At 44.0% G+C, this 23,214-nt stretch overlaps 1 protein-coding gene across 2 annotated transcripts in view; it reads left to right on the top strand.

Moving 5' to 3' along the window:
• The window catches only part of robo4 (roundabout, axon guidance receptor, homolog 4 (Drosophila)), a 114,085-nt gene that overhangs the window by 64,058 nt on the left and 26,813 nt on the right, over positions 1 to 23,214 (top strand). The window contains exons 11-14 of one of the 2 annotated variants that reach the window (XM_072238372.1): positions 4,002 to 4,190; positions 6,325 to 6,367; positions 7,681 to 7,811; positions 11,178 to 11,489. In XM_072238372.1, the coding sequence (XP_072094473.1) occupies positions 4,002 to 4,190; positions 6,325 to 6,367; positions 7,681 to 7,811; positions 11,178 to 11,489 (675 nt within the window). The remainder of the gene's footprint in view (positions 1 to 4,001; positions 4,191 to 6,324; positions 6,368 to 7,680; positions 7,812 to 11,177; positions 11,490 to 23,214) is intronic. The other variant, XM_072238373.1, reaches the window with a different exon arrangement.

Genomic DNA, 23,214 nt, shown 5'->3' with positions numbered 1-23,214 from the left:
AAAGATGGAGTATCTTTCTGAATGGGTGGGCTTGTATGGTGTTGGTGTTAGAGACATAAAGCACTCAAAGTTAACATGTAGGTGCACTATTAATATCAGCTGCACTACTAAGGGTAACAGTTGAGGTGCACGTGAGGGATCTTGCAGAATGAGTGAAAGAGGAGCAAGCATATGCCAACAGCCTTCCTCTTGCTAGCCCTAGAGTTCAACCCCATTACTTCCTCAACCAGGACACTCTTCCTTTGATCAGCAACATTCTCTCCCTTCACCAGCTCCACTTCTTCATCCTCCCCAGTAGTAACTCCACCCACCCACTCAGCAAGCCATCTTAAAGCAGTCCCTTCTCCCTCCATTTGCACCCATCTCTTTTGGCAAGCAACAGCAAATGCTCATTCGTAACTCTCATGATGTTCCCGTACAAAGATAAAAACCACCATCTTTTGTGTGACAGGGTGACCACGTGGTAACAGTTAATTGTTTGGGAAGTACCTCAAATGTTTTTGTGTGATGTTCTGTGCACAAATATGAGACTTTTGTCTGATATTTTCAGCTCCTTCAGCTGGATATTCAATGCTGCTTGCATGATATACATGTTTGAAGCTTTCTGGGCAATTCTAATCTCACAGGGGATAGATCAGAGCCTGCACAAGTCATGAAAAGGTTGTATTACGTGATTATTAAATGCAGCAATCTCATCTTTTTTTAAATAATGAAAAATCTATTCATTTATTCATTGTTGATTCTCTCTGTGCTGTTCTGTGGCTTTATAATGAGCTGAACAGAAAACAACCATTTATCATTCCTTCTACAGTGGAGGATTGAGACAGAGTTATTTCACATCATGTTGGGTACTCGATTGAAAATAGGGAAACAGGAATTGTATGCATTACACGGTCAGCTCCCTCATCTATCTCCATCAGTCTCCCAGGATATCATGCCAATAGTCCCAAACCCATTTTACATGTGCAGCCCTGTTAAAACTACGATACAATAAAACTAACAAACGCAAGCACTGGATGATATCAGATGGGAGAATTTTCAGAATCAGGCTTATTATCACTGACATGTGCTGGGAAATTTTTTTTTGCAGCAGTGAGTAAATTACATAAAAGTACTATAAGATACAATAAGAAAAACTAAATAGTGCAAAACGAGAGCCAGACAGTGAGGTAGTGTTCTTGGGTTCGTGGCCCATTCAGAAATCTGACAGTGGAGGGGAAGAAACTGCTCCTAAAATGTTGAGCATTTCAGACTGCTATATCTCCACCCTCATGGTAGTAATGAGAAGAGGGTATGTTCTGGATGGTGAGCGTCCTTCAAGGTAGATGCCGAATAACAAACAATATGACAGATCGAGAACAGTAAAATCATTGTATCTTGTCAAGAAAAATAGAAGGAGAATTGGAAATACGGCTTCAGGTTGAAGCATGTTCATCAGAACAAATTAACTTTAAATCGTGGGTGTCGTGTTATAGCTAGGACAAACAAAATTTGTTTGATAGGGTCAGAGATCTGCCCATTGTTCTTTCTCGCCTCCTTCTTCCTTAAGACTTGTTTTCATCACTTTCTTGACTTTGATGAAATATTGACGTTGACGGAGACATAACGTAAAGATTTTTGCTCCTTATGTATGTGAAGGTTGTAAGAAATAAAGTCAATTCAAATTCAAATTACCTCTTTTTCTTCCTCCACGGATGTTGATTAACATGCTGAGTGTTTCCAACATTTTCACTTTTTATCTCTGATTTCTGGCATCTGTACTTCTGCTTTGATTTTCATTCACCAACCAGGGGAAAAAATGTTTGCCAGCTCAGGAAGACTGTATTTAGCACCTTTCATGACCCAACGATGTTCTACAACATTTTAATTATTATCTAGGAAATGCAACAGCCGATTTGTTCATAGCAGAATCTGAAATTTTCCCAATTGCTGTTGGGCAAGGCACCAGGAACCACTTCAGTGTTCTTTTTTGAATAGTGTAATGAGAGATTCTACATGCATTTTTGACAGTAGATGGGATCTAAATTTGATATCAGAAACAAGAGAAAATCTGCAGATGCTGGAAATGAAAGTAATACATGCAAAATGCTGGAGGAACTCAGCGGACCAGACAGCATCTATGGAAAAGAGTAAACAGTAGACGTTTTAGGCCAAGACTCTTTATCAGTTCTGGAACAAAGAGATGAGAAGTCAGAATAAGAAGGTGTGTGGAGGGGAGGAAGAAATACAGGGTAGTAGGTGATAAGTGAAACCGAGAGAGGGGGAGGGTTGAAGTAAAGAGCTGGGAGGTTGATTGGTGAAAGAGATAAAAGGCTGGAGAAGGGGGAATCTGATAGGAGAGGACAGAAGACCATGGAAGAAAGGGAAGGGGGAAGAGCATAGAGGGAGGTGATAGGCAGGTAAGGAGATAAGGTGAGAGATGAGAATGGGGAATGGTGAGGGGGGACAATTTTGATATCTCACTTGAAAGTACAGTCTACCCTCTGCTCTGTTGTAGCCCTGCACCATTCTAGACATTTGTATTCAGATCTTTGGAATGGAGCTTGCACACGGAAGCCTTGATCTCTTCACCATGGCTGAAACCGCGGTGGAAGAGTTTGTGCCTGCAGTGATCATTGTGATCACGAACGACCCACTCACCCTCTGCTCAAAGGATTGGCATTAGGTTTTCTCTTCCACCTCTGAGTTATTGTAGGATTTGAGATGACAGGGACACAAGAAGAGATGGAGAACCCTACAGCACAGAGTTTGAAGAAGTCCAAACCAAGGTCTTGAAACCTCACTGAACCTCTGTCAATTGAACATTTTGATACTCTGCCTTTATTTTTGAGGTAAGAGGAACAACTCGGTGATTTCTCTTTTGTGCACAGGTCTATTTCACTAGCATTTCAAGTTATTTATCAGGTTGAGATACCTGGTTAAAATATTAGCTCTTAGTGTTATCACTGTTACTTTGTCCCACAAAAGAATCACAGCCTCTTAAATTTACTTTTGTATTTTCCACCCACCCGATCTCTCCTGACACTTCTCGCTACAATCCAGCATCATCACTACACCACTCCACTACAACCATGTTCCCAATAACAGCCCAGTTTTGCCTGAAAATCCACAGAAGCTCTTTGAGTTCAGTATACCCATGGTCCAATTATTTCTGATTGTTCAGGAAACTTGCCCCACTGAGACCAGCTGAAACTTCTGTGGTTTAACATTTAACACTTGACTGGTTACTGGCTCTAGAGAGTGGTATTTGTATTTGTCTGAAGTAATTCATGAATCTCTGTGGTGGTTGTATGGTTTTGTTGGATATGGTGGGAAGAGCTTATTTTGTGATGCACAATTATGAGTGAGCTGAGAATGTTCTCAAGATTCAAGTTTATTTATCACATGTACATCAACAAATACAGTGAAGTGTATTAACAACTAACACGTTCGAGGGTGTGCTGTGGGCAGCTGCTAAGTGCCGCCACACTTTCCAGCAGCAACAAATTATGCCCACAATGCTCGGCAGAATAAAACACAACAAGCAACAAAACAACAACAGCAAAAACCAGCCCTACCTCCCACCCATACACATGCACAGTCCTCTGAACCCTAAGCCAGGTTGTCTTCTTTGGCCTCCTGCCTTGAGTGTACTCGGATTCAGACTCGGACATGCAGACATTGGGCCTTCGACTACTCCAGTGGACTCACAGAGACTCGTAGACGTGGGGCTCCGTCCAACAGGCCCTGACTTGCAGATTTCCATTTTATCCCTTGGGCCTTGATCCTCGGCATCAACCCTAGGACCCGCCGATCACCGAACACCAGGCCTCGAACTCCGTACTCATCAATGACAGGACCCCGAACGCTAGGCCTCGAAGTTAGTTTTGCTAAGCTTTATTTTTGGACGTTCACATGATGTGCCTGTAAAAAACACTGAATATCCCCTCTAGATGTAAGAAGTCTCAGTTTAACAACAGCCATTTGCTGTGAATCTTTAACTCATTATCTTTAAATCTTAGACCCCTCAGGTCAGGAGACATCATCGGAGTCTTCGATCTTTAGTCAGGTGCTGGAGTTCGTGAGGCGGCCGGTTTTCATTGCAAGTGCTGGGAGTGTGATCTGGGTCATCCTGATGGTGCTCAGTGTGTGCTTGTACTGTCGCCGTACCAGACGGGGTCACATCCAGGAGAAACACAAGCTGAGCAAAAGTAAGAGAGACTTGATGCCATATATCATCAGCATCACTGTACACTTTAAAGCTAGAGACTTGGGGAAGGATAAACTTTGAGATGAGAACAATCAGGTTGATGTAACCCAACTATATTGAGGGTCAGACTCTTGTATATTTTGAGATCGGTCATCTTTTAAGTTCAATGAACTGTTTTTGCCTGGTGAAGATAATTTTGAAGCAAATGCAAAACATATTATTCCCATTATCTCTTTTTGTTTTACTCTTCACTTTATTTTCAGTCTCTCTGCACCCCCATGTTCCACCTTTAAATACCATCGTCTTTTCCTTTCCTTGAGCATTAATTTCTCAAACCTCCAGTGTTCACTCTCCTTCGTCCCCTCTCCTTATCTTTTCTTATTCCACTGGCCCCATCACCCCTTCCCTTTCCCTTTCACTGCCCTCTCATCACCCACACACTCTTTTCTCTGGTAACCCTGCTTACCACCTCCCCCTTTATTCCGGAATCTACTGACCTGTCATATCTGACACCACCTTTCACCTCGCAGCTTCTGACATCATTCCTATTCCCCCTCCCCCTCTTGGATTTACCTATTATCCACCCCCTCCCTCCTACCCTATTATCCTAGCTATCTCCCCTCTTTTGTTCCATTTCCAATTAAGGGTCTCAACCCAAAATGTAAAATGTCCATTTCCCTCAATAGATGCTGCCTGACCCACTGAGATCCTCCAGAATTCAGAGTTGTTTTCCCTTCCTCTCCTCTTACCTTCCATCTTTAAACATTGTACTCTATCAATCCCTCTCATAATCTCTGATTTCGCCATCACTCCTGTTTCCCACTCGTGCACATCAATATCTCTCTATCCTCTTAACCATTTCTCAGACCACACTATTAAGCAAACTCTACTCCATGACTAACCACTAGGTGGAGCACAAGCGACAGACTGCGGCCCTGACAGTTTGAGAACCAGTGACTGCTCTTTATGTCTCTGCTGATAATGTGTCTCAGACAGAAAATTCCTTTCAAGTTCAAGTTCAGTTGTCATTCAATCATGCAGGAATACTCATGAATACAGCCAAATGAAGCAGCGCTACTCCGGGGCCTAGGTGCAAGACACGGTACCAACAGCCACACACAGCACAAGGCACATATAGCATATATAAGATAGCAAGCGCATATAAGATATTAGTAAAATACAGTCACACAAAAAGTATATAGTCCATGACTGTGCAGCAGTTTGCAGTTGAACTCAATACAGCTTGTCTTCTGTCAAGTGAACACTGGGGGGCAGCATCGACTCCAGCTTGGATGCCACGCCACACTGCCTGCCTTTTAAAATAAAGACTCAGTGCAGATACCAAACATTGAGACATGAGTGCTTATTCTCTAAGCTGAAAGTGCCAGAAGAAAAGATGAAGAAGGCTGTAAAATGGAACCATAACAGGTTCTAAACTAAGGCCTTGAGGCTATTGTGGTGTGCGTTATATTTCAAACTGGACCTCTGTCACTTGTCCAAGCATGTATCTAACTGCTTGTAACAGAGTTAATTATCACAGTATTAATTGCATGATATAGAAGAATACAGTTCTAATGCAGAGAAACAGGATTGATGTAAAGGGGCAATAAAGGTCTGCCTGGACATAATGGGCCAAAGTGTCCATTTCTGTGTTGTATGACTCTATAACTTGTTTAGAAGACTGCTCAGCACATCAGTTAGCCTGTGGGATCTTATAATCATATTGATTTGATTTGACAATCTGTGGATATAGTAGCCAAATTCACTCATGGATGCTTTTCAGTTTTATGTGCATTTTAGATAGGAAATTTAATAATTGCTCAACAACAACAAAATGGTAATAAAACAAAATATCAGTCTTCCTGCTTCTGGTACCGAACCTAGAGTGCGTCACTGTTACATTTTATCCACATTCTAGTTGGAATCTGTTGACCAGACATTGCAGTGTAACAAGAGCCAGGGCAGTGCGAACTATTGGATTGTTCTTGCAAAACTCAGCACTGAGTGGTGCTATCATGATTTTATAATTCTTAAGTACGCAGCCGGCACAAAACTTGGCCAGACTATCCTAGAAGTCCCGCGTGGAGAAAGGGCTGTTTCTGTCTAACTAATTCATATTTATTTGTGAACTGCAGGCAAGTTCCGGCTGGCTAATGAAGACATTATCATCAAGCACAGGTAAGCTGGACCAGGATGGGGGTGAGTGTTTAGACCATAGGGCACAAGAGCGGAATTTGCCCATTCTGCCCATCGAGTCCGCTCCGCCATTCCATCATGGCTGATCCCGGATCCCACCCAACCCCATATACCTGCCCTTCACCATGTCCCTCGATGTGCTTGCATTTGTTGTCCTATCTGGGTGCATGATGGCTTGATTTGGCAACTGCTCTGCACGTGACCTGACTGCAGTGGATTGTAGGCACAGCTCAGCACCGTGGAAACCAGTTTTCCCTCTGAACTCTGTCTATACTTCTCACCGCCTCAGTAAGGCAGTCAGCATAATCAAAGACCCCACCCCTGGACATTCTCTCTTCTGCCCTCTCCCATCGTGCAGAAAATGCAAAAGCCTGAAAGCATGTACCACGAGGCTCGAGGGCAGCTCTATCCTGCTTTTATCACACTCTTGAGTGGACCTCTTGGATGATAAGATGGACTCTTGACCTCAAACTATCTCATTCTTAGATTATGAAGACACGTAGTCCTCTTTCATTGTCATTTAGTAATGCATGCATTAAGAAATGATACAATATTTCTTCCGATGTGATATCACAAAACACAGGACAGACCAAGACTAAAAAAACTAACAAAAGCACATAAGTATAACATATAGTTACAACAGTGCAACAATACCATAACTCGATGAAGAAGTCCATGAGCACAGTAAAAAGTTCAAAGTCTCTCAAATGTCCCACATCTCACACAGATGGGAGAAGGAAGAAAAACTCTCCCTGCCATACCCGACCACAGTCTGACTCTGGGTCATCCGAAAACTTCGAGCCTCCGATCAGCTCTCCGACACCGCGTACTGAGCGCCATCTCTGTCCGAACGATTCGACCTCAATCTCGTTCGCCAACAGCAGGCAAAGCTGGAGATTTTGAGGCCTTCCCTCCAGAAGATTCCCGACCGCGCAGTAACAACAGCAGCGAACTGACGTTTCAGAAATTTCTCCAGGTGTTCCTCTGTGCTTTCATGTCCATTCTCCATCAAATCAGAATTGTCCACGGCCCCTATTTAACGGATACGATATCATTTTTCACCGGAGAGCTTCTGATCTTGCATTTTATTGTCTACCTGTGTTGCACTTTCTCTGTCGCTGTTATACTTTATTCTTCAATGTTATTGTTTTACCTCGTTCTGCCTCAGTACCCTACGTAATGATTTGATCTGTGTGAACAGTATGTAGGACGTACTTGCTACAAGTGACAATAAAAATAAACCAGCCCAGAAGCCACAGAGCAGCTGACCTGACAACCTTTTTGCTTTAATCCAGGATGAACCTCATTGATTCTCCTTGGCTGTCAAACTCTTGGAAATCAAACAGCTGCTCCAAGAACCTCAGTGCCAGCAGTACCCGTCCTCTCTGGCTGCACAGCTGGGAGAATCAGACGTACCGAGAAATGGGTAAGAGTGATCCACAAAGCATATCACAACAAAGCCACATTTGTTCTTCAGGCCTGGTAAGCCCAAAAATACTCCAGCTTTCTCTCATTCTCTTACTGCTGAGATTGTTCAGTGGAAGTTGAAGAGAATGTCCAAAGTTGTGATGGATTTTGGAAGCTAGGACCTTTCTTGCTTGTGATTGTGTATTAATAACTTGGATGTGAGGAGGCATGGTTAGTTTGCAGATGACACAAAAACTGATGGTGGTGCAGATTGTGCGAGAGGTTGTCTAAGGCAACAGTAGGATATAGATGAAGTAGAAAGTTGGGGAGAAACTTGGGTGATGGAATTTAATCCCCAAAAGTGTGAGGTGACACATTTTTGGGAATTTAAATAGGGGCAAGGCATGTACAATAAGTGGTAAGGCACTAATGAATGTTCAATGGACCTTGGGGTTCAAGTACGTATCTCCCTGAAAGTAGTACCAAGGGTAGATACAGTGGTGAAGAAGTAATTGGGATGCTTGGCTATATAATATAAGCCTCAGGAGGTTACGTAGCGACTATATAAACCAATGATTAGACTGTACTTGGAAAATTGTGTGCAGTTCTTGCTGCCACACTATCAGAAAGATGTGCTGGAGAGAGTGTTGAGATGATTCACCAGGATATCACCTGGATTGGAGGACTTTAGTTTATGGGTGGAGATTGAATAGGTTGGGCTAGCTTTTCCTGGTGTAAGCGAGACTGAAGGATGACCTGATAAATGTATTTAAAACTATAAGAGACATAAATATCACTTTATCCCATGAGAGGGGAGGAGGAGGATTTTTTTTTTCACACAGTTGCGCTTAGGGTCAGAAATAAGCTGCTGGAGGAGTGGTGGAATAAGATACAGTCACTAAGTTTCAGAGACACAGAGAGGCAAGGCAGAGAAGGACACAGACCTAATCCAGGCAAATGGGGCTAGTGTAGCTGGGCACAAAATCAGCACAGACTTCTTACTGTGTTGAACAACTCCATGACTCTTTGTGATTGGGGAAATATTAGCCAGTGCTGACAGGTTTAAGATGAATGGCAAAAGAAGATTAAAGAGGATTTTTTTCTTTCTCGCAGTGAGGTGTTTTGATGTGGAATACAGCATGAAATGGTTTTATATGCAGATTCAGTGGTGTAAACTGTGCATGCTTAGTGGGTGGATGGGATTTGGAGCTCAGACACAATGCGTATAGCTTATTCAAAGGCTCTTTACAGGCTGTTTCTGGAACATTCTACATGTATCGTTGCTGCCCAGAGAGCAGAGAGTCAAAACGTTCGATCCTTAAAGGGATGACAGCCTTACGACAAGTATTTTTCACCGATAATCATGCATATACTCATAAGTGGCAACTTTCAAATGGGAACTGGATATTACTAGAAAGGGAGATTAATAGGAGGAAGGAGCTGGCGAGTGAGACTTTTAAATCGAGCAGTACAGAATGTAAATGGTCTCTTCAGTCCATCGAGTTGCATTCACCAAAAGGGTTTGTTTCAAGCACCGTAGTCTGAATAGCCATTTTGTGATGCATGAGTATATGAATCTCTAGAAACCAGGTGCTCATGGTGTCTAGTGTGGTAATAGTGAGACAGTTAGCATGAAGAGGTTTAGACCATAAGACATAGGAGCAGAATTAGGCCATTCGGCCCACTGACTCCCCTTAACCTTTGACACCTTTACTAATCAGGAACCTATCAACCTCTGCTTTAAATATACCCAGTGACCTGACCTCCTCAGCTGTCTATGACACTGAATTCCACAGATTCACTTTCCGCTGGTGAAAGAACTTCCTCCTCATCTCTGTTCTAAAGGAACTTTCTTCTATTCTGAGGCTGTACCGGAGTCTCCAACTATTGGAAACAACTTCTGCACATCCAATCTATCTACTGTAGGTCTTTCAATATTCAGTGGGCTTCAATGAGCTCCTCCTTCACTCTTTTAAACTCCAACGATTACAGGCCCAGAGCCAGCAAGTGTTCCTCATAAGTTAACTCTTTCATTCCCAGGATCATTCTCATAAGCAGTCTCTGGACATCCCTCCTACACCATCACATCCTTTCTCAGATATGGGTCTCTAAGAGCTGATTTGGCTTTAGTCACACACTGGTCTCTCCCACTCTGTCAATATGAAATTGGTTTTTAACTCTACTTGCTATCAGTTGTGTTTGTGAATTAAGTAGCTTAACCCAGTGGATGTGAGGTTGGCTATTGCAGGAAATGGGAATGAGAGTTCCAGCCCAGCATCTTGAGCCTGGTACTCTTACATAAACTTGAGGCTTTGCTGTGGGTTTCATTCGTCATGAATTTGGAGTAGTTAGATAGAATCAAAGTGTTTTAAGTTGTCTGTCCTCCAGCATTAACCCTTTGCTGGACACAAATATTTGATATATCTGTGTTTGGAACTAAATCACTAACACATGATGCTTCTTAATGGATGCTCAGCTAGGGATGTTTGATGAGACTGACAATTTGTTATAGAGGATAGAACAATGAGGGACAGAGTAGTGCATTTGGTACAGCTGCTCCTCACGGCTCCAGAAGCACAAGTTCACTCGAAACCTCTGATGTTGTATGTTGGGTTTGCATTTTCTCTCTGTGACTGCATGGGTTTCCTTTGGGTCCTTTCACATCCCAAAGCTATTCAGGTTGGTCGGTTGATTTGGACACTGTAAATTGCCTGTAAGTGTATGGTAGTATCTGCAGGGAACTTATTAGAATGTGGGAAGGATAAAATGAGAGAGAGAAGTGACTGCAGATGCTGGAAATACAGAGCAGCACACAGAGGTGCTGGAGGAATTCAGAGGTCAGGCAGCATCTATGGAGGCATTTGGACGGCTGATGTTTCAGGCCGAGACCCATCATCTGCACTAGATCTGTCCAGATGAAGAGTCTCGATCCGACACGTGACTGTCTGTTTCCCTCCATAGATACTGCCCAACCTGCTGAGTATAAAATGAGGTTAGAGTGGAATTAGTGTAAATGGGTGCTTGATTGTCTGCACGGATTTGGTGGGCCAAAGGGCCTAGTTTCCATGGCTCCCTATGACCTAATTGATGTTGTACCTTTGCATTATCTCAGTTCGGCATAGTTCCTCCTTGGTTAGTGGTAAACATTTTTGAAATGGCTAAAGATCAGGTTCTTGCTCAAAAATTCCCTACCTTTTCTCCCAAAAGTAACACCCAATCATTGTCATTGGAAGCTTTGGTATAAACCAAACAGGACACCGGTCTCCAACGTTTAGTGGCGGAACATTGGCTCAAATTGGTCATTACACTGCTCTGCTGTGGTAATCGGTAGTGGATTGAGAAGCTTTGGGCTGTTCATTGATGAACCTGCCTCTTTCCCTTGTAGGTTCTTCATTTGAGAAGACTCCAGTTTTGAGAGTCCAAGGCCCCACTCTGTTGTCTGACAACAGCCTGAATGGGACGTTCAGCACCGATATTAAAGGGAAAGATCTGAAAACGTTCAGCACTCCGCAGCACTCCACCATTTCCAACTGCAGTGTCCAGATGACTCCAGACCAGAGCCCTTTGCCGTTGCTGAAGAATAACATAAATAGAAACAACATCAACAGCTTTGGTCAGGATGTTACAAAGTTACCGCAGAAAATGCTACCCTACCTGCATCCATATGAAGAATTCTGGGATAAAAACTGTAATAAAGGTGAGCACTTGAATCCTGTGGCTTGGGAAATGTCTGGTGCAAGAAGGATTTTCTTGGTGCTTCTTCCTTCTCTGTGCAGTGTCAAGGTGTTGGGAGTCCCATTGGATATGGTTCCTTGCTGGCTTTCATTGTCTGATGTTTGACATACGCTCAGTGGCCACTTTATTAGGTACACTTGTACACCTGCTCATTAATGCAAATACCTAATCAGCCAATCCTGTGGCAGCAACATATTGCATAAAAGCATGCAGGCATAGTCAAAAGGTTCAGTCGTTGTTCAGACCAAACATCAGAATGGAGAAGAAAGGTGATCTTTGACCGTAGATTGATTGTTGGTGCCAGACGGGGTGCTTTGAGTATCTCAGAAACTGCTAGAGTTTGCAGAGAATGGTGCGAAAAACAAAAGAAAAACATCTAGTGAGCGGCAGTTCTATGGGCAAAACCGCCTTATCAATGAGAGAGGTCAGAGGAGAATGGCCAGACTGGTTCAAGCTGACAGGAAGGCAACAGTAACTCAAATAACGACGTGTTACAACAGTAGTGTGCAGAACAGCATGTTTGAACTCACAGCATGTTGAACTTGGGAGTGGATGGCCCACAGCAGCAAAAGACCATGAACATTGTTCATAGTTCAAAGTTCAAGTTGAATTATCATTCAACCGTACATGAATACCCATGAATACAGCGAAATGAAACAGTGTAACTCTGGGACCAAGGTGCAAAACAATTGCCAATAGTCATACACAGCACAAGGCACCTATAGTCCATATAATATAGCAAGCACATATAAGATATCAGTAAGATACAGTCACTCAAAAATCTAGTCCATTACAATTAGATACAGGAGGTGCCTAATAAAGTGGGCACTGAGTGTAATATTTCCAGCACTGTAAAACTCTGATAGTTTGCTATCTGACCATTTGGAAATGCTGAATGATTGGCATCTGGCTCACCAAATTATGTTGGCTACACTCCTATTGTCTTGCCAGGGCTCCCGTTCCCGTGCTTCCTTCCACTAAGCAGTGCCTTGACTCCTGCATGCTATCCAACTCGCAGGAGCTCCAGTTCCTGTGGTCCTTTCCAACCCGCTTGGCCTTGGTTCCTGTGCTTTCTTTCACATGACCAGAGCAGTGTTTCCTGCAATCCCTTTAAGCTTATCTGAGAAATATAGACTGTATATTATGATACTGTGTAACATTTTAAAAAGGGAAATAAAACTGTGTATAAATATGATTAAATTCCAATAATAGAACGGAGAACATAGAAATCTACAGTACATTACAGGCCCTTTGGCCCACAATGTTGTAACGACTATGTAATCTACTCTAGAAACTGCCTAGAATTTCCCTAATGAATAGCCCTCTACTTTTGCAAGCTCCATGTACCTATCTAAAAGGCTCTTAAAAGACCCTATTGTATCTGCTTCTACCACCGCCGCTGGCAGTGCATTCCATGCCCCACCACTCTCTGTGTGAAAACCTTACCCCCGACATCCCCTCTGTACCTACTTCCAAGCACCTTAAAATTATGCCCCCTTGTGTTAGCCATTTCAACCCTGGGACAAAGCCTCTAGCTATCCACACAGTCAATGCCCCTCATCATCTTGTACACCTCGATCAGGTCACCTCTCATCCTCCATCGCTCCAAGGAGAAAAGGCCAAGTACACTCAACCTATTTTCATAAGGTACACCCTCCAATCCAGACAACATCTTTGTAAATCTCCTCTGCACTCTCTCTAGAGTATCCACATCCTTCCTGAAGTGAGGTGACCAGAACTGAATACAGTACTCCAAGTGGGGTCTGACCAAGGTCTTATATAGCTGTAACATTACCTCACGGCTCTTGAACTCAGTCCCACGGTTGATGAATGCCAACACACCATACACCTTCTTAACAACACTGTCAACCTGCCTTTGAGTGTCCTATCGACAGGGACCCCAAGATCTCTCAGATCCTCCACACTGCCATTAATATTATATTCTCTATTCAAATTTGACCTACCAAAATGAACCACTTCACACTTATCTGGGTTGAAGTCCATCTGTCACTTCTCAGCCCAGTTCTGCATCCTATCGGTGTCCCGTTGTAACCTCTGACAACCCTCCACACTATCCACAACACCCCAAACCTTTGTGTCATCAGCAAACTAAACATAAAATGCTACAGCTCAGTACAGGCTCTTTGGCCTATGATGTACCGACCTTTTAACCAACTCCAAGATCAATCTAATGCTTCCCTCTCATTTTTCTTTCATCTGTGTACCTATCTATGAGTCTGTTACATGATCCATATGCAGACATCCCACCCTGCAAAAACTCATTTCAGGGAGGTTGCAGCATCAATTTGGGGGAGACTCCCAGAACTTCCGGGAGAGGTGGGATGTCTGCAATAGAGTAGCTCCTTAGCAGCTAGCCAGCTAGTTTAAATAACGTTAGCTATACTAATGAATGAATGACACCTGTTAAACTCACCTCAACATGTCTTTTACAGTCTTAACCCACCATGGGCAATAGAAAAGTCATTGTTGCAAACAGTGCAGCGAGCAACACTGTCATTGTTTTGACCCCTATTAAGCAGGGGTACACTTTAGTGTAGTCTGGGGTAAAGTACATTTTGTTTTTTTTGTTTTGGAACACTACTATGGCTCTCTCTCTGTCTCTCTCTCTCTGTCTCTCTCTCTGTCTCTCTCTCTGTCTCTCTCTCTGTCTCTCTCTCTGTCTCTGTCTCTGTCTCTCTCTCTCTCTGTCTCTCTCTCTCTCTGTCTCTCTCTCTCTGTCTCTCTCTCTGTCTCTCTCTCTGTCTCTCTCTCTGTCTCTCTCTCTGTCTCTCTCTCTGTCTCTCACACTGTCTCTCTCGTGGTCGCTCACGCGCTCTCTCGCTTTCTCTCTTGCTCTCGCTTGCTTGCTCTCAAAAAAATATATTTCTGTGATATTGTATATAATTTGTGGGCATCAGGGAGCCACTATTAATATGCGGGAGACTCCCAGAACTTCCGGGAGAGGTGGGATGTCTGCATATGTGTCTGCCTCTACCACCTTGCCTGGCAGTGCATTCTGTGCACTTATGCCTTCTTATTTACATAGAGAGTGATATATACAGTAGAGTGGATAGCCAGATACTCTTCCTGGGGGAAAAGCTCTCTGGCCATCTGCTCTATCTATACCTCTTTCTCATCTTGTACACCTCTATCAAGTTGCTTTCCATTCTCCATCGCTCCAAAGAGAATCTGAATCATCTGATTATCTGCATCCCCAAAGACAGGTTATCATAGGATTGCAGTTCTTCACTTAGTCTGGTGATTACAAGCAGCTCATTCTACTAAGGGAGTCAACTCCAACTTGCCTGATCATTTACTCCCGGTGTCTACAAATAGCCCCACCCATGAGTGTTCATGGGCTATTCAGAAATTTGATGGCAGAGGAGAAGAATCTGTTCCTTCAGAAGAGTGTGTCTTCAGACTCTTGTACCTCCTCACCAATGGTAGTAATGAGAAGAGGGCATGTCATGAGTAGTCCTTAATGATGGATGCCACCTTGACGAGCTGCCCTTTGAAGATGTCTTTGGTGCAAGGTCTTTGTCCATGATGGAGCTGGCAAAGTCTACAACCCTCTTGATTCTGGTGCATTGGAGCCTCCATACCAGGTGGTGATGCAAACAGTCAAAATGCTCTTCATGGTACAGCTGTCGAAATTTGTTAACGTCTTTGGAAACCACTGTCTGAGCTCCCATAATCTAGAGTCAGCCACTGGACACAGCCATTTGTATGAGACAGTTGAAGGTAGCTGGTATCATTCTAGGAAGAGGATGCTGGAAGATAAGAAAATAATGCAAGTGATTTTAAAAAAAACTGTCTTGCGTTTATGATATGTGTTGCCTGCCATTTACAGAGCGGTATGGAAAACCATTTGAAAACAAAGAACATAAGGAAATAGGACAATATTAGGCCTCTCAGCTCGTCAGGCCTGCCCTGCAGTTCCATGATTATGACTGACCTGCTGAAGGCCTCATTTTCTGCAGTTCAGGATTCTGCTCAAGATTCAACATGAACACATTGATGTTGGTGATGGGCTGGAGCCAAATGGATAAAACTAGATTTTCTTCCTAATAAGACTCGATTTTTGCATTTTTTATTTAAACAACAATCTACAGCTTTGCAAAATGTACTTTTTCCCCCTGTGCCAATGTTTAATTTCTTGATTTATTTTTGATAAACAAATTCCAACTCTCACATTGCCAGGTTGAAATTAGAACCCATGCCCACAGGCGCAGGGCGCAGGGCTCACTATCATCAGTCCTGAAGCGTCACCATTCTGCTATAATACCATGGTGCAGAGCTAGAAATTAGGTTACAGTTTAAAATCAGAATGCATGCTTACTATTTTCAAAGGCTGATCCTTGGCAAGTTCTGAGCAGCTGGCAGAAGCATAAAGTGGCTCCAAAGTAGTTCATTAGACATGGTGCCTAGCAACTGACTTGCTTTTCTTACAGAATCTGCCACTTGGAATTCTGCAGGCAGTTTCCTTGTTGTTATCCTATACACATGACTTCACAGGATAATCCAAAGCTTGGCTTCAGTGTGCTTCCCAGCTGAAACGGCAAGAAAACAAGGGAGATAACTGTCTCACACAGAGTTACTGAGCTCTGCAGACAAGGGAAGCTCAAAGTTTGATAATTGGTCTGTCCCAAGGTGGCTCCATTGTTCCCAATGGGGCTTTAAGTACAGTCTCACCATCCCAGTGAAGTACATAATGGTTTGGCTTGTCTTTGTGTTTCTGATCGTCAATGAAGCAATTCTTGCTCAGCTGCACATGTGCTGATCATAGGTGAGGGCATGACTGTGATGACTCTAATGGTTGAGAAGTCTATCCAGGCTTACTATCTCATGCATTCCCTCTATCCCCCTCTATCCCCCTCTATCCCCCTCTATCCCCCTCTATCCCCCTCTATCCCCCTCTATCCCCCTCTATCCCCCTCTATCCCCCTCTATCCCCCTCTATCCCCCTCTATCCCCCTCTATCCCCCTCTATCCCCCTCGCCCTCCCTCCCCCACTCTCTCTCCACCCCTCTCTATCAGCTCAGACTGATGGCTTTTCTTTAAATGTGTTTAAATGCGTTCCATGCACCCATCAGTCTCTGTGTAAAATACTTCGCTCTGACATCCTCCATTTACTTTCCTCTGGCTGTTAATCCTGAGTGTTTATGTACTTAGTTCACCCTTCTGTGGAATATGAACATATGAATTAGGGACAGGAATAGGCCACTCAAACCCAACCATATTATTTAAATTATTTAAGATCATAGTTTTGATCTGAACACTCTAGTACAGGGGTCCCCAACCTTTTTTTTGCACTGCGGACCGCTTTAATATTGACAATATTCTTGCGGACTGGCCGACCCCGGTGGGAGAGGGGGTGGTAGGGTTGCCAATGGACAAGAGTAGCAGTCAAATACGTTGAGCTTACCCTGAGAAAGACTTCAATGACCATGAAGCCTTGCGCGGGCACCAGTGCGCATGCGTGACCTGCGCATGCGTGTACGTGCCGATTTTTTTTCTTGCGAATCGTTTTTGGCGATTCTGTTCGGGGGGCGGGGTGGGTGGTTAATCACGACCGGAATAGAGGTGATAAGTGGCTAATACTCTCAATTTTGTTTCTAAAAGGGTTTATCTAACGAATTTAATATTAAACACACAGCGCGTATTTTCCTCGCATGAATATATGATAAGTCAATTATCAGGGGTGGACACGGGAGCTTGAAGTAAGTGTTAACAAACTTCCAGTAGAAGTGGTTGAGGCAGGTTCAATATTATCATTTAAAGAAAAATTGGGTAAGCATATGGACAGGAAAGGAATGGAGGGTTGTGGGCTAAGTGCAGGTCGGTGGGACTAGGTGAGAGTAGCGTTTGGCACGGACTAGAAGGGCCGAGATGGCCTGTTTCCGTGCTGTAATTGTTATATGGTTATACAAGTAAGTCAATAGCATCATAACATTTTAAGTAACGTTTGGATATTAAACACACAGCACATATTTTCCCCGTATGAACATATAAAATCATTGCAACACACCAATATTGCTGAATCAGTGGGAGCCCTGGGCTTGTTTCCCTGCAACAAGACGGTCCCATCGAGGGGTGATGGGAGACAGCGATACTCGAAGGGGGTTCCCTATGTCCAGTCTATTACGCAGTTTAGTTTTTGTTGCATTCATTGCAGAAAAATGTTGGAAATGGAAGCAACGTTTTCAGTGCTTTCGTGGCTATCTCAGGATATTTAGCCTTGACTTTGATCCAGAATGCTGGCAGAGATATTATGTCAAACATACTTTTCAGCCCGCCATCATTTGAAAGCTCGATCTCCTTCCCGCGCTGACATGGATGACGCGTAGGTAATGACCTCGCATGCGTTCAAATTCAACAGTGCGTAACAGGGAATGAGGAAAGGTGCAGCTGACCCCTATCGCCAAATCATATCGTTTCCTCGCGGCCCAGTAGCGCATGCTTTGCGGCCCGGTGGTTGGGGACCACTGATCTAGTATACCCACAGTCTAGGTGTACGTAGACAATTGAAATTGGGAGATCAAGTTCAATGTAAATTTGTTATCAAAGTACATATTCTGTAGGTCACCATATACAACCCTGAAATTGTTTTCGTGTGGTATGCACAGTAAATCCAAGAAACACAATAGAATCAATGAAAAACCACACCCAACAAGACAGACAAACAACCAGTGTGTAAAAGACAATGAACTGTGCAAATACAAAAGAAAAAAAAAGCAATAAATGTTGAGAACATGAGAAGAAGAGTCCTTGAACGCGAGTCCATAGGCTGTAGGAACAGTTCAGTGATGGGGTGAGTGAAGCTGACTGAAGTTATCTCCTCTGGTTCAAGAGCCTGATGGTTGAGGGGTTGTAACTACTCCTGGATCTGGTGTGTGAGTCCTGAGGCTCCTGTACCACCTTTCTGATGGCAGAAGCAAGAAGAGAGCATGGCCTTTATAATGGAAGATAATGCTGCTTTCCTGCAACAACATTTCATGTAGATGTGCTCAGTGGTGGACAGGGTTTTACCCATGATGGACTGGGCCATATTTTCTGTTAAAGGGCATCTGTTTTTTCATACCAGGCTAAGATGTAGCCAGTCAATATACTCTCCACCACACATGTATAGAAGCTTGTCAAAGTTTCAGATGTCACGTCGAATCTTCACAATCCCCTGAGGAAGTAGAGGTGTTGCTGAGCCTTCTTTGTAATGGTACTTGCGTGCTGGATCCAGGACTGATCCACTGAAGTGACAACACCGAGGAATTTAAAGTTGCTATTCTCTCCACCTCTGATGAGGGCTGGCTCATGGACCTCCGGTTTCCTCCTCCTGAAGTTAGTAGTCAGCTTCTTGTTCTTGCTGACATTGAGTGAGAGGTTGTTCTTGTACACCACTCAGCCAGATTTTCAATCTCCCTCCTATATGCTGATTCATCACCACCTTTGATTTGGCCTACAATAGTGGTGGCATCAACAAGCTTAAGTATGGCATTGGAGCTGTGCTCAGCATCATAGTCATAAATGTAAAGTGAGTAGAGCAGGGGGCTAAGCACACAGCCTTGTAGTTCACCTGTGCTGATGGAGATTGTGAAGGTGTTTTTGCTAAGCCGAACTGACTGGGGTCTGCAGGTGAGGAAATAGAGGATCCATTTGCACAAGGAGGTATTGAGGCCAGGTCTTGGAACTTGTTAGTTTTGAGGAGATGATAGTATTGAATGCCGAGCTGTAGTATATGAAGAACATCCTGATGTATGCACCTTTGCTGTCCAGATATTCCAGGGTTAAGTGAAGAGCCAATGAAATGGCATCTGCTGTGGACCTGTTGTGAATGGCAGACAAATTGGAGCTGATTGAAGTCACTCCTCAGGCAGGAGTTAATATATTTCATCACCAATCTCTCAAAGCACTTCATTACAGTGGATGTAAGTGCTACTGGACAAGTCATTGAAGCAGGTTATCATGTTCTTCTTTGGCACATGTATCATTGAAGCCTGCTTAAAGCAGGTGTGCGCCTCAGATTGCTGAAACGGGAGGTTAAAGTTATCGGTGAACACACCAGCCGGTTGATCAGCGCAGGTCGTTAGTACTCGGCCAGGTACCCCATCTGGGCCGGATGCTTCAGTGGTTCAAGTTTGGTCTGGAATTACCTCTTTGCACATGAGGTGGCTTTCCAGAGGTCATACCTGGACCTCTTGTACCTTATTTGGTCGCCAGACCTAAATGCCACTGATCTGTCCCTCAGCAGATTTTGGATCTCATGGTTCATCCAGGGCTTCTGGTTGGGGAAGACTCTGAATGGTTTTGTGGGAATGCACTCGACAATGACTATTTTTATGAAGTCCATGACAACCGTGGTGTATTCAATCAGATCCTCTGAGTCCCTAACATGGCCCAGTCCACTGACTCGAAGCAATCCCATAGCTGCTCCCCTGCCTCCTGCGATCACCTTTTTGTTGTCCTTATCCCTGGGGCCTTGCTCTTTAACCTCTCCCTGTATGCAGGTAGGAGAAGGGCAGCCAAGTGATCAGATTTGCCAAAATGCGGTCTAGGCATGGAACAGTAACCGTTCCTAATTGGAGTGCAGCAGTGGTCAAGTGTGTTGGGACCCCTTGTGTTGAAGGTTTTGTGTTGAAGGTTTTACGTTGATGGTAATTGGGCAGAAATTTCTTCAAACAAGTCTGATTGAAGTTCCTGACAATGATTTGAAAGGTATCAGGGTAGGTTGTTTCTTGTTTGCTGATGGCAGCATTGAATATCTCAAGTGCCTAATTAACATTGGGTTTTGGCAGTATGTAAAAGGTGGGCAGGATCACAGAAGAGAACTCTCTTGGCAAGTAGAACAGTCGGCACTTAATTGTTAAATGTTCCAGGTCAAGGGGAACAAGAATGTGATAGGACTGCTGTGTCCGAGCACCACAAAGAGTTTATCATGAAACACAGTCCCCCACCTTTTACAGTCTCTGAGTCAGCAGTCTGGTTCATCTGTTTATCGAGAAGCTCTCAGGTCTTACCGACACACCTGGCCTGTCTGGAGTGAGCCATGTCTCCATGAAACACAGAACCCAGCAATTCCTCATTTCTCTCTGTTACAACAGTCTTTCCCTTGGGTCTTCAATCTTGTTTTCCAGCAACTATACATTTGCTAACAAGATGTTGGATAGAGGGAGTTTCTTTCTCCGTTGTTTTAGTCTGGTTTGGAGTCCTCCCCCCTCCCTCTCTTTCAACTGTGGCGATGTACCTTTGTCCGCTTGCTTGAGAATTAGTTTTACGAAGTTCTTTGGAAGATGGTGAAATCGCTAGTTTGTTTAGGTGGTTCAAAAGTGCATTATTTAAAGGGAAACAAGAGAAGATCAGCAAAGGTGGAAATCTGAGCAACACACACAAAATGCTGGAGGAACCTAGCAGGAGAGGCACCATCTATGCAAAACGGGCCGAAACGTCAACTGTACTTTTTTTTTCCATAGATGCTGCCTGCCCTGCTGAGTTACTCCAGCATTTTGTGTGTGTTACTTAAAGGGAAATTACAGGCTGCAGGTTGCAGTGAGAGTAGTTCAGTAGCAATATATTTAGAAGTTTTGTAAGCTGCCCGTAAAATGTTGCTGTGGTTCACCATTGCCATCTCGGCTGCTGATCAAAGTGGCATTGAGCAGTGAGGTTGATAACCTCAGGGGCTGAAAAGGACAAACGCAAGAGGGGTGAATGCTCCACTGCCAGCAAACCGACACCATAACACTAATCTGCGCCAGAACAGTGACAATTGATCTGTCCGGCCCAGTTTAATGACGCCTTGAGGAAAAAATCTGCCTGTGCTATTAATCTGAAATAAGAGCAGAACATGCTGAGGATAGTCAAGCAGGTCAGGCAGTATCCAGAGGGAGTAACAGATGATGCTTCAGGTCCATTAACCCTCTTCACCAAGGATTTAATTTTAATGTAATTTCTTGCACTTTTTAATTTGGACATTGGGTAGGATAATCAGAATCAGGTTTATTATCACCAACGAATGTGTTGTTTTGTGGCTGCAGCACAATGCAATGCATAAAAATCACTCTGTTACAATAAGAATATATAACAAAAAGAGAGCAAATTAATAAGGTAGGGTTCATGGACTGTTCAGAAGTCTGATGGCAGGGACGTAAGAAGTGGTTCCTAAAACATTGAGTGTGCACCTTAAAGCTCCTCTCTAATGCTGGTAATGAGATGAGGGCACGTCCCGGATGATGAGGGTCCTTCGTGCTGGATGCCACCTTCTTGAGGCACCACATTTCGAAGATGGCCACGAAGGTGGGGAGGGTTGTAACCACGGTGGAGCAGACTGAGTCGACAGCCCTCTGAAGCCCCCTTCGGTCCTGTGCCTCGGAGCCTCTGCACTAGGCAGTGAGGCAACCAGTCAGAATGCTCTCCACCGTACATCTGTAGGAATTTGCTAGTCTTTGGTGACATACCAAGTCTCCTCAAGCTCCGAATGAAATATAGCCGCTGTTGTGCCTTCTTTGTAATTGCATCAATGTGTTGGGCCCAGGACAGATCCCCAGAGATGTTGATACCCAGGAACTTGAAATTGCTCACTCTTTCCACTACTGATCCCTCAATGAGGACTGGTGTGTGTTCCCTCGTCTTCCCCTTCCTGAAGTCTGCAATCAATTCCTTGGTCTCACTGGCATTGTGTGCAAGGTTGTTGTTGCAACTCCACTCTAGCTCTTCTTTCAGTTAGTCCTGACGAAGGGTCTCAGCCCGAAACGTCGACTGTACCTCTTCCTAGAGATGCTGCCTGGCCTGCTGCATTCACCAGCAACTTTGATGTGTGTTGCTTGAATTTCCAGCATCTGCAGATTTCCTCGTGTTTGCGTGATCTATCTCACTCCTGTATGCCTCCTTGTCACCATCTGAGATTCTCCCAACAATAGTTGTGCCTTAGGCAAACTTATAGAGGGCGTTTGAGCTGTGACTGGCCCCACAATCCTGACAGAGTAGTGCATGGATGAAGCACGCGTCCTTGAAGTATGCCGGTGTTGATTGTCAGGTGAAGGTGTTATTTTCAATCCGCCCAGGCTGTTGTCTCCCAGTGAGGAGGTCAAGGATCCAGTTGCAGAGGGAGGTACAGAGGCCCAGCTTTTGAAGCTTGTTGATTAGTACTGAGGGGATCGTATTGAACCCTGAACTCTAATCAATCAACTGCAGGCTGACATAAGCTGCTATTGTCCAGTGAACCAAGGCCGAGTGGAGAGCCAGTGAGATTACATCCGCAGTCGATCTATTGTGGCGATAGGCAAATTGCAACAGGTCCAGGTTCTTGCTTAGGCAGGAGTTAACACTGGCCTTGACCAACCTCTCAAAGCACTTCATCACAGTAGATATGAGTGCTGTTGTCAATAGTCATTGAAGTCTGCTCTTCTTGGGCACTGGTATGAGTGTCGCCCTTTTGAAGTGGGTGGGAACCTCCGACTGCAGCAGTGAGAGTTTGCAGATGTCCGTGAAAACACCCGCCAGTTGGTTGGCACAGGTTTTCAGTGCCCTGGTAGATACATCACTAGGGCCTGACGCCTTGTGAGGACTCACCTTCCTGAAAGATATTCTGATGTTAGCCTTTGAGACAGATGTCACAGGGTCGTCAGATGCTGCAGGGATTCTCACAGGTATGGTTTTATTTCAGATACATTATTTTATAAATGTATTTAATTCATTCT

This window comes from Mobula birostris, chromosome 20, assembly GCF_030028105.1.
Source record: "Mobula birostris isolate sMobBir1 chromosome 20, sMobBir1.hap1, whole genome shotgun sequence".
In the NCBI taxonomy this organism is placed as follows: Eukaryota; Metazoa; Chordata; class Chondrichthyes; order Myliobatiformes; family Myliobatidae; genus Mobula; species Mobula birostris.
This window is presented reverse-complemented; position numbering and strand designations above follow the sequence as displayed.